The 12,502-nt window shown below is 35.6% G+C and overlaps 1 protein-coding gene across 2 annotated transcripts; it reads right to left on the bottom strand.

Annotated features, from left to right (window-relative positions):
- Window positions 1-208: 208 nt before the first annotated feature.
- On the bottom strand, window positions 209-11,876 carry LOC123206761. Of its 2 annotated transcripts, none has more exons than XM_044623988.1 (11): window positions 11,696-11,876; window positions 11,501-11,599; window positions 11,326-11,410; window positions 4,597-4,666; window positions 3,955-4,015; window positions 3,823-3,876; window positions 3,281-3,528; window positions 2,681-2,790; window positions 1,987-2,093; window positions 1,107-1,217; window positions 209-926 (listed from the first exon to the last, which is right to left on the bottom strand). In XM_044623988.1, the coding sequence occupies exons 1-11, from the start codon at window positions 11,783-11,785 to the stop codon at window positions 813-815; spliced, it is 1,149 nt and encodes a 382-aa protein (XP_044479923.1). In that variant the 5' UTR covers window positions 11,786-11,876; the 3' UTR covers window positions 209-812. The 2 variants fall into 2 exon arrangements, with proteins under 2 accessions (XP_044479923.1, XP_044479924.1); XM_044623989.1 differs by having other exon boundaries at window positions 11,501-11,571; window positions 11,696-11,841.
- Between the last annotated feature and the right edge of the window lie 626 nt (window positions 11,877-12,502).

Genomic DNA, 12,502 nt, shown 5'->3' with positions numbered 1-12,502 from the left:
GTTACAGTTACAGTAAGGTTACCAGTGTTAGAAAATGGCGCATATTGTCAAAATCAAACCACCATAAAACATAGAAAAGAGATGAGAGCTAGCTTGGGACCGAACTTCCCCTGCTTAATTAGTGAACATTACATCAAAGTAAAAGAGAAAAGAATCATCTGAGTCCCAAAGGAGAAGAAGAATCGTTCATATCTACCAGAATCATTAGAAAGAAGAAGAATAAATAATTATTAACGAGACAAACTCTAATACAACAACATTAATCAGATATAAGGGTTCAAATTAGGTGAAGTTCACATTAAAATTTTTTCAACTCGAACTCAATTTGTTCAAGCTGAAAAACAATCCAAGCCCAAGCCAACTTGAATCAGATTTGTGAGTTTCTTGAAAAGAATGGAAATTTTCACATTTGCTCAGACTCACCAAAGTTTACCTATAAAAGCAGCGACTTCTTCACATCTGAGACTATCCAAACACAATAAAACCCAAAAGAGAAATGGCAAGAAAGAATAATCTATTTTAAGAAGTGGATTGATAATAAAGATCAACATTTAGTTTATATCCAAAAAAAAAAAAATCATTCTTATTATTTTGTTCAAATTTTCAAAAGAGTACTAATAATAAAGACCTCTAATTCTCAATTTAATTGATTTTGGACTAAAAAAAAACCTTTTTCTTTGAAGATTTCGTATAGATAAGTCCTCTAATACAAGGAAAAACTGCAGAGTGTAATTTCTTCTCCAACGACAGCTATTTTCACAGGCTTTGTTTTTGCACGACACTGGTTTGAAAAACAATTGTTACAGAAGAAATTACATTCGGTTTTTCCTTATTTCAGTTGAGGAGATATCCATACGGAATTTTTCTATTGGTATTGAGACAAACATATCTTTTAAAGTCTCTGGTATGTCAAAATCTTCAAGAACCTGCAGAAGAAAGGTTATAGCTTGGCATTAACATAGTTTCTGCGATGAGAATAAGGAACATGGAAAATGCACTGGTGGATTTAGGAGGAATAATACTACACTTATTAATTTTTCTTATTAACTTGTCCATATAAATTGATGTGTTTCGATGTGACTGGATGGATTTGGGTGTAAACAAACCTTGAAAACGCCATCCACAATACGTCCACCAACAAGGAAAGTGCATCCTGTACTCTTGCATCCGCTCAGTATCTCCAGCATCTGCTGGTAGTCCCCATAATAATATTTAGGCTGAATCAGCAATTAAAAACAGACAATAAGATCAGCTAATGTATTGCAGCGATACTTCCACTCAATCAGAAATTAATACAAATATATAAATTTTACGATCCAAGACTATATTCTCCGTCTCCTCCACAGTAGGGTTTAAACATTTGGTTTATTTACTTCTTCCCATATTACCATGCTTTCCTTCCCCAACCTGACCTACCAAAAATAAATAAGAAAAAGGAGTTCCACCATTGAATTGCATTTTTGTTGCACCACTTATTTAGGGCAATTTATGAAGTGTCTCAAGAGCCACAATAGCCTAACTTGCTGAGTTTCAGGATCTTTTGGTTCTTAAATCTGCAAAGTCTTCAATCCTAACAAATAAATACAGTGCAGAAATGGTAGGGCTGGATTCAAGCTAAACTGAGCCCGAATAAGGTGAAACTCATTTTTGGCTCGTTTTCAAGGGGGCTTAGCTCTGACTCGTCGAGCTCGGGATCAGCTTAGCTTGTGTTCGGCTTGTTTCATGGATTGAGAGTTTGGATTCGTATAGACAAACCAAACTTGACTCAGGCTCACCGAACTTGTTTGCTCGAATTTGGTTTACTTGTGGCTTGTGCAACATGGTTTAAAATTTTTTTTAAATATATTTTAGTTCATGTTCATATATGTTAAGCTCGGCTTCAGGTTCATTTGAGCAAAGCTCATATTGAGCTCAAGCAAGCTCACTTCAAATTCAACCCTAAGAAATGGTAATAAAAGTAATTAGAATTGATTTTCAATTACGTACATTAATAAGCCGTGCTACCGTATCTGCACCAATTACAAAAGCACTGCCTGGAAAAAGTTCAGCTTTCTTATAAAAATAAGGCTGATTTGAAACAATTAGAGTCTTTCCTGCCATCCAAAACCAAAACTATTAATATGCTCGGAAACATAAATGAAATATGTATCTGCTGATATTCATAAACAAGGTTTAATAAGTAAAAATATTCAATACATAAGTTTCAATACTATAGTTTAAAAGGGGGACCAAAACTTTCAAACTACAGAAAACTAAAGATCCTGCGAAACACTGCATGTTGCACACTCTTAACCAAAGAAAAAAAATTGCTATAAAACAATGAATTTCCACACAGTATAAATAAGGAATGCAAGCTGTAAAACATCATCGGTCATACAAGCCTTTGACTAACAAAATCATTTTCATTCACAATATCCAAACTGCCCCACAAAGAAAAATGCCTCAGGTTGGTTCTGTTGTTGCAATAATTGAATATTTAAACTAAAAGCCATCGGCAGATGATGCTCAATTTTCCACATTATAGATGATTTCATAAAAGCAACCAAAGCAGGAAATGGATACTTGGAGATTTTTATAATATATTTGTGACTTCAATAGATCCAATCCCACAACCAGAATAAATACAATGTTGAACATATTTTACATCCACATAGAACATATAGTTGAAAAACAAACATACCAACATTTTCAAATTGCTTGACACGATCTTTGATTTGGGATACTGACAATGGAGGTTTGTCTGCATTGACTGCTGATATTTCAAAGCATGGATAACCATTGCCACAAATGCTAAAAAAATAAAAAGAGTTAATGATGACAGGTATCTTCTTAGCCAATACATTCATCATCCCTTCCATAACATGTTTGGTAACCCTCTCACCAACTTATATTTTGTAGTATGTGCATAGATTCTGCAAACCTTTGCTCAACATATATTTAGCACATTGCCACATTCAGATATAAGTATCATACAGAGAAAATTTTAGCCCTTAAAATACTTACTAAATTGAGAAGTCAAGACTAGAGAAGCTTTACAGTATCAAAAGAAACATATATTTGGTAACAATACAAGCAGAACATTAATTCACCACTTGACATTCATTTGGAACATGAATATATATATATAGAGCCAGTTATTAAAGTTGTTCAAGGAAAGAGTGACCAATCATTAAAGATCAATAGTTAGTAGAAACAATATGAATGTCTAAGAGACTAAAACATGACTAACTAGAAAATAATAAAAAAACAAGTCAACGATAACAGAAATGCATTAATGTACCTAGTTGCAACTTCCAAAAGCTTGAGGTGGCCATCATGTAATGGATTAAATGAACCAGATAGTATTATTTTCCTCTCTTCATTAGACAAGCCACTTGAAAATGGATAAACCTTAAAGCAAATCTCCCCACTTATGAGTTGTTCCAATTCTTCTTCTTCTGTGAACTGTTGCTCAAATTCAGTAACTTTTTCAGATTCAGTCAACCCAGAAACAAATGTTGCTGGGATTTTGCATGCATTTGCAATCCCCTGAAGTGAAAGATAAAATGCCAATTAATTAAGATATGGAAGTAAACAGGGAAAGAAATTGTGCCTTCATGAGAAAATAATGTGACATTTAGCAAAGCAGTGAAGCCCAAAGTCATCTTGCCCGTTCATAACCATCAAACACTGTTCTTCTTTACCTATTTTCATATTCAAAGTTCCTAAAGTTATGCATATATATACATACACAACATATGCTTATACTTTCAATGACAGTTATTATACACACTAACTGAACAGTGTTAAAGCTTATAATCATCCTCAATTTTCATCACATACCCTAATCAAATAATGACTTGAGACCTTATCTTCTTCCTTTCGAGTCCGCAAACCCTACATCAATCAATAACAAAGTAAGTTTACATACAACACTCTGGTTGAATTCAAAATCAAAAGAAATCCAATGATCACCTTTGACAGAGTAACCGTAGATATCCATAGTCGGTCAGATGTCCTCATTGACAAGTGGAATCTATGCAGATGAGAAAAACACAAAATTTTAAGCTAAAGTCTATAGAGTAACCATGAGAAACAACTCTCAGCAGCCAAAGAACTCTCTTTAGCATAACGTGAGGTAACTTCACAAGACTAATTGGAATAAATATGATCATCCACCATGGTTGATTTACTTGAGTATAATTTATATCATAGGTTTAATTGTATCTTATCGATACCAAAGTGGGAAAATGAGAAACAATAAATATTATCTGGCTATTTGGTTCATAAACCAAACAACAAAAGTTAAGATTTCACTGGATCCTTCAACACTGTTGATGGTATAAGAAAGGTTTGGAACATCTTGTTTCTTAATTCAGCTTTCCAATTCAGATATTCTGAGTTTATTAAGTGAACTTAGAGCCACAGAGGTAAATTTCAGTTTTGCTATATATTTATACAATTTAACCACAAAAATGATAATAAACAGTCTCTTCTTTCAAAGAAACTAAATTTTGTTTACTTGCCAAACTTTCCAACCTTAAACACAATAGAATCACATACATAATTTGCTTTGTACATATGCACTGGTAATGGGCAAGAATCAAATCACAATACCTGTGGTCCCCTAGTTTCGGATGAGTGCTGGCCAAAGCACCAGTAAAACCAACACCAAGAACTGGGACACCTATTTGGAAGATAAATAGAGATTATATTAAACGAAAATAGTCAAAGCCAATTCTGAAACAATAAAATAAATGAATTAATGTGTTTCTACAAAAATTAAGCCTTTTTCCAGTCATCATGATCTTAACCCCTCAAAATGATAGACACAAAATAGATCTTATACACATAACATTGACATAAACATATAAATTCACAAAATTTAAAGAATTTACATTCTCATACCTATCCATACTAATATACCACAAAAAAATTTTATCTGGAAAATACTTTAAATTTACATGTAGCAAAAATCTTTCACAAAAATTCAACAAAATTCAGGATGCACTTCATAGGAAATAGTTTTGCTCAACAATGCTCGCCTCTCTAGGAAGCACTTTCAAAACTTCTCTCCAAGTAAACAACTTTTTTTTTTTTTCCATTTCAACTAATCATGTAACATCTCTAGGCAAATTTCATATTGACAAAACACAGGAGAGATGTAAAGTATGTATGTACCTTCCACATTGTTTGGGAATTATAACACACAATTGATTAAATAGCATGTAAAATCCTAAATTGTAAACAAACATTTTGGATTGTAAAATCCAAAAGCAAAAGAGTGACTAGGTGTATGTCCAAAATAGACTATATCTTAACAGTTGTCCGAGCTATCAGAACAGGATGTTACCAATCACAATAAGAAATCACTTTGTCCACCCAGAAACACTTCTGACACAATCAAAAGTACTTCCAAAAGATAGCTCTGTTAAAAAATGATATGGTATGTATCTACCAAGAGAAAACAGAAATAGAGCAGGAAAGAAGAAAAACAGAGGTTTAAGAGGTGATTTTTTAATTGAGTTTTTCTCCTTTTATTTTATTAAGCAACAGCCTTTAAATAGGCTTTACATCCAGAGATATATAACTGACTTGCTAAAATAAAGGAAAAATGGTGCAGAAAAATAGCAACCACAAATGCAAAAAAACAACAACAAGAACAACTAACTACAAATGCAGAAAATGGTGCAGAAAAATAGCAACCACAAATGCAGAAAAACAACAACAGTAAACATGTTTATTTGCAGGTACTCAGCTAATGACTTCGTAGTTGATTTGGTCACTAAACAACTGACTTTGTGGACAACTTCAGAACATAACTATATCATTGCTCCCCACTAAAAATATCCTTGTCCGCAATGATGAAGTCTGGATAGGTGCATGAGAAATGTCTTTCATTTTCCCAAGTAGCATCTTCACCGGAAGTGCCAACCTATTTGACCAAAATTTCCACCTTCGATCGGTAATTACCTTTGCGAATGATGCACCTGTCCAATACAGCTTCAAGTTGGAGAATAATGACTGCAGCATCTGAGACTGGGGGAAGCTGTGGAGAAACAGGAAGTTGAGAACCCGGTTGTTTTTTTAAGAGACTTACATGGAAGACATCATGTATCTGTGAACCTGGCAATAAGTCTAACTTGTAGGCCATTGACCCAATTCTAGCAAGAACTCTGCATGGCCCAAAATAATGGAGAGACAGCTTCAACGAGTGGCGAAAAGCAACTGTTCGTTGACGATAAGGTCAAAGCTTAAGATATACATAATCTCCTACGTTAAACTCTATGTCACGACGATGTTGATTAGCCTGAACCTTGATTCTATTTTGGGCGAGTGTCAAGTTCTATCATAAGTCTCACAAAATAGTATCGCGAGTCCGCAAAAATTAATCGACCGCTTGGGCATTCAATGTGCTTGGGATATAAGAAAATAGCGTGGGTGGAGCCACCCCATAAACAGCTTCAAACGGAGATATTTTGTTGCTTGAATGAACTGCAGTATTGTAACTATCTTCAGCCCATGGAATCCACTCAAGCCATTTCTTTGGTTGCTCATGTGCAAAACAACAAAGATACTGTTCCAGAGTTCAATTAAGCAATTCCATTTGTGGGTGATAACTGGAACTCATACACAATTTTGTTCCTTGTAGTTGAAACAAATTCCTTCAAAATTTGCTAAGAAAAACGCTATCTCAATCACTAATAATTGATATAGGCACCCCATGCAAATGAACAATTTGGCTAATGAAAGCTTTAGCAATGATAAGAGCAGTGTATGGGTGTTGCATTGGAACAAAATGGGCGTACTTCAATAAGCAATCTACAACCACCATGACTACTGTGTGCCCTTGAGATGGTGGTAGTGCATCAATAAAATCCACAGTGACCTTTGTCCAACTCATTGTGGAATCGACAAAGGTTGTAGCAGAGTTGTAGGTGGTGAGTGGTCATACTTGCAACGTTGACAGACATCGCAAGTGTGAACAAATTCCTTCACCTTAGCATGTAAACCTGGCCAAGAAAAAGAAGTGCGTAAATGTCCTAAAGTCTTGTGACACCCAAAATGTCCTCTAACAATAGAAAAATGGCAATCTACTAAGATAGCTAGAATGAGAGTAGAATTAGGACTTAAGAGGAGACGTCCTTTTTTAAACCAAACACCATCTCTTTTGACACGTGTCCTAAACAAGTGGCGTTTCCATGGTGGTTAGGTTATCATAAAAATGATCAGTTGCAACTTCTTGTTGGAGAGTAGCCCACCAAGCAGATACCAGCAAAGAAATTGCTACACATTCAAATTCTGCCACCTTGGAAAGAGCATCAGCACCTTGATTTTCCCCCCCTTTTTTTAGTTGATAACGTAATCATATCCCATTAATTTTGGCAACCAACGAGCTTGGGTAAAAGTTGTTATGCGTTGCTCCAACAGGTATTTTAAGCTTCGCTAATCAGTTTAGATTGTAAAAGGTTTTCCCAAAAGGTATGGTCACCATTTTCAGACTTCCTTAACAATGGCCAACATCTCCTTCTCATAAGTTGATAAGGTCAAAGCAGTGCCTTTGAGAGCCTCACTAAAATAAGCAATTGGTCGTCCATGTTGAGTGAGAATGGCTCCGATTCCTAATCCGCAAGCATCACATTCTACTACGAATGGTTCTGAGAAATCAAGTAGGATGAGAACAGGAAAAATGGTGAGCACTTGCTTCAGTTGCTCGAACGCAAGAGCTGTTTTTAACAAACCATCTTTTGTTAACTATCGAGTTAGAGGTGCTACAATACTACCAATGTTGCAGATGAAGTTTCGATAGTATCTTGCTAATCTCAAAAAACCTAGAATGCTTTTTGATGAAGTGGGAACCAGCCAATTTAGTACGGCCTAAATTTTCACAAGTCAACCGCAACTGCTTTTTGGGAAATCAAATGACCTAGATATTCTACTTGCAAAACTCCAAAGTAACATTTTGACTTTTTTTGTATACAAATGGTTAATCGATAAAACATGTAGTATCGTCCGCAAATGGAATAAATGATCTTCTTAGGTTTGATGTATACTAGGATGTCATCAAAGAAGATGAGAACAAATTTCCTGAGATAGGGATGGAACAAATAATTCATGAGACTTTGTAAAGTAAAAGGCATATTTGTCAATCCAAATGGCATGACAACAATCCCATAGTGGCCTTCATGAGTGCGAAAGGCTATTTTATAGATATCTTCGTCCTTCACTCAAATTTGGTGATAGCCAGATCACAAATCTAGTTTGGAGTAGTATTTGGCTCCATGTAACTCCTCAAGCAATTTGTCGATGATAGGGGCTGGGTATTTATCCTTTACTATGATGTTGTTAAGAACGCAGTAATTAATACAGATCTAAAGTGGTGATTAGCTTAATTATGTTATGGAATGTTGAGAAGATCAAGTGCAAATGCCAAGAAGTTAACACTCAAGAACTATAAGCAACGTAACAGTTAATTGTAATGGAAACAAACAGAGAATATTTTTTTGTATTAAGCAATTTTGTAAAATAGGAATACAACTAGTAGAACACTTGTTCACTATTTTGTTTAACATAAGCTAAAAGCAAATTGGAAATTAAATAGCCACAATAACTCAAACTAATGTGATTTCTTAGCACCGGATCTCTTGCATTCAAGAGGCAAGAGTCTCTCCCAATTTCCTTTTTCCTTTCAAATCTTTTTCTCCTCCTCTTTCCTTATTACCCTCCAGGCCTATATCCCTTCTTTCCTCCTCTTCCCTGTTTAGCCAATGCTTGTTTGCCACCTCATCCAACTTGCATATACTAGTCCCCTAGTTCTACTAAGTCTGCTCTGTATCATACTTGGGCACATGCAATTCTATTATTTTCCTCATAGTCTATTGCACCACTCACTACTTGCCATCTATTTCACCCTTACTGTTGCCATGTGTTTCCCTCAATTGGCTGCCATATAGCACCTCTTCTACTTTCTTCCTCCCTTTATTTTTTATATAAACTTTAGCTCTAATAGTAATCGACACAAAACCGCCACATACCATTTGTCTTTTTGACTAGTAGGACCAAAGAAAAGAAGGGACTAGTGTTGGGTCGAATTATCCCAAAGTCAAGGAACTCCCGAACCAGGCACTCAATTTCAAACTTTTGATAGTATGGGTAGCGATAGGGCCGCACACTAACAGGTCCTTCATTGGGATGTAGTGGTATCTGATGGTTTTGACTCCTTGCTGGTGACAAGTCTTTTGGAAAAGCAAATACTGACTCAAACTCATTGGGAATTCTGCTAGGATCCTCAGGTATGGATTTGTTTTCGTTATACTAAGGATGGGTGCAATCTACAAGCGGAAACTAGCTCCAGTTAAGTTAAACAATTCTTTGTCTTTTAATGGCTCAAGATTAGCTTGCCTCAACCCTTGGAATGTACATATGTGTCCATCTTGATTAAAGGTTATTGTAAGTTGCTTGTAATCTGTTTCAATTGGTCCTAATGTTTCGAGCCATTGTACTCCTAAAACCACCTAACATGCAGCAATAGGTAATATATAGAAATTCACTTAGATCGATTGTCATTGAATAGTGATAGTAAGCACTAGACAACATCCCAGACGTTCAACCTTTTCTTGATTAGCCAACATTACTCAGAAGGATTTATCGCGGATTACAAGCAAGCCCAATTTGTTCACCATTGACTGGTCAATGAAATTGTGTGTGCTTCCTCCGTCAATCATAACTATGACATCATTATTTTTAAGCTTGTCGCTGACCTGAATGGTTTAAGGGTGATTAGTTCCAGACATGGCATGGAAGGATATTTTTGGAAGACAGTCATCTGCAGCAATGTCACCAGAATTCTCTTCAAATGTTAATTTTTCTGTTGGATCCAAGTCTTCAATCATAAACACCTGGGGTGGTTGGCAACAGTGACCTAAAATGTATTTCTCATCACAGTAATAGCACAATCCTTTGTCCCTGCATTCTCTTGCCTCTTGTCCAATGAGACGTCAGATTGGGTATGTAGGAAGATTGCTTCGTTGAGCTGGTGGGGGACCAAGAAGGCCGGCTATTGGGTTACGACTGGAAGACGTGGTAGTCTACAAACGAAAGGAGTGGTATTATTTTTTTGCAAGAAGTTGCGCTCTTCAATCAATCTAGCTAGTCCAATTGTGTTGGATAGCGTCTCCGGCTATTTGACTTTAAGATCCAAACAAATCTCATCTTTCAGGCCAACAAAAAACATCCCACTAGGAAATTCTCAAGTAAGTTATCAACTCGGTGAGACAACTTCTCAAAGGCTTCTTGATAGTCTATAGTTTCCTACTTCAAACAAGTAAGAGCCTCAAAGGGGTCGTCTTGGTCAATTGGCCCAAATCTTAATAAAAGAGATTTGGTGAATTCATCCCATGTGACAAGTCCCTTGAATTTGCCATACCAACAATGCCACTAGAGAGCGATTCCATCCAAGTGAAATGATGCAAGTTGCACTTGTTGTGCTGGTGCAACATCTTTGAAGTCAAAGTACTGCTCAGCCTTGTAAATCCATCCAGTGTGGTCTTCTCCCGCAATTTTTGGAAAAGATAGTTTCAGGTGATGATGGTTTCGGTCGGTTATGATGCTAGAACGATTGGTTTTTGGTTGGCTAGGATGGTGTGATGATTCCGCTGGAGCAAAAGGGTTAGTTTCAGCTTCAATTGGGTTGGAAGTGCAAGCAAGACGCAAGGCTTGAAGGTCTGTCATTACCGTCTGTACAGCAGCATTAATCTGGTTAATGTTGAAAGTCAGGTGTTCAAAGTTTGATTCATGTCAGGTGAGGTTTTTGCTTACTTCATTACGAAACTCGTTGTTGGATTTGCCAGGGGTGTCCATGAGTGACAAACCTGCTCTGATACCAAATGGTATGTCTCTACCAAGAGAAAATAGAAATAGAGCAGGAAAGAAGAAAAACAGAGGTTTAAGAGGTGGTTTTTCAATTGAGTTTTTCTCCCTTTATTTTTCTAGGCAATAACCTTTACATAACTGACTTGCTGAAATAAAGGAAAAATGATGGAGAAAAATAGCAACCACAAATGCAGAAAAAACAGCAGCAACAACTAAATACAAATGCAGAAAATGATGCAGGAAAATAGCAATCACAAATGCAGAAAAAAGCAACGGTAAACATGTTTGTTTGCAGGCACTCAGCTGATGACTTCGTGGTTGACTTAGTCACTAAACAGCTAACTTTGTGGACAAGTTCAGAACATGACCATATCATGATACCAAATGTGAAACTCTAAATACTTTACAAGTCTTAAACCAACACATTATAGTTCTAATACTACCAAAAATGAAGCAGGATTATAAAAACAAAACCTGGACTAGAGAGCTTAAGCGCTCGATTATAAGCCAGCAAAGCCATGCTCCCCGCCGTTTGTTGACTACAAAAACTCGAGGGAATCTGAAATATCAATGTATCAACTAATCAATACAAATTCATCAAACTCATCACTACAATCAAGTCAAAATTGCACGCGCCAAAATCATGAACCTTGCCGAGTAACTGAATTATAGACATTCTGGAGTACGGTACAACTGCTTCAAGCACAGTGTTCGAAGCTCCTGGAACCGACATTAAATAGCCTAAAGACTGATCAAAATCGTTCCAAATTACTAATGATTTGAGTTAAATTTAATATGAAAACTGAGTAAGTGACCGAGTGTAAATAGTTATAGAGCGAGAGACCTGAGAGGCGCCGCCGGCGAGGTAGAGAACGGCTTGCGTGGGGCTTGCGTGTATGGCTTCCACAACTGATCGGATACACGCGTCTGTCATTTTCGAATAATCCCTTCTCGTCGTGCTCGATGATCGATCGTCGCTCGCTCTACCACCTCAAGTTTGTTGTCAGAACGTAAAGTAAACGGTGTTGGTGTCTTTTTGCGGCGATTTATTCTTCCTTTTTGGCGGGGCGGGGCGGGGCGGGTATTTTCTGTTGGATCCTTGGACTGTTGTGGTGTTATGTTGACCCTATTTTGAGTATTATTATTCAATTCAATAAAATTATATGTATTTATTTTTAATATATAAATTATATATAATTAATGTGTTATTATATAATTAAGAAATTTTAAATTAAAGATAAAATAATACACAATCACATGATAATACATCATTATCATATATGAATTGTGTAAAAAAAATGGATACACATAGCATTACTCTACTCAATTATATACTAAAATAATGTGATTTTTAATTTAAAATTACTTAATTGTATGATAATATATCATTAAAATATCTAATTGAATACTCAAAATTAGATACATATAATTTCATTGTATACTTAAAAGTTAATAAATATAAGAAAATTTTTATATTATAAATAGTCAATTCTGAGTACTACTAATAAATTATATACTCAGATGATATGATATTATAGAATTAAGTGTTACTTTATTTTTAACTTAAAATTATTTAATCATATAATAATACATTATTGGGATACTTATTTAAATATTTAAAATTAAATACATATAATTTTATTGTATGCTT

The sequence above is a fragment of the Mangifera indica genome, unplaced genomic scaffold, assembly GCF_011075055.1.
Source record: "Mangifera indica cultivar Alphonso unplaced genomic scaffold, CATAS_Mindica_2.1 Un_0048, whole genome shotgun sequence".
NCBI classification, from domain to species: domain Eukaryota; kingdom Viridiplantae; phylum Streptophyta; class Magnoliopsida; order Sapindales; family Anacardiaceae; genus Mangifera; species Mangifera indica.
The sequence above is the reverse complement of the archived record's forward strand: the minus strand, read 5'-3'. Positions and strand labels throughout refer to the sequence as shown.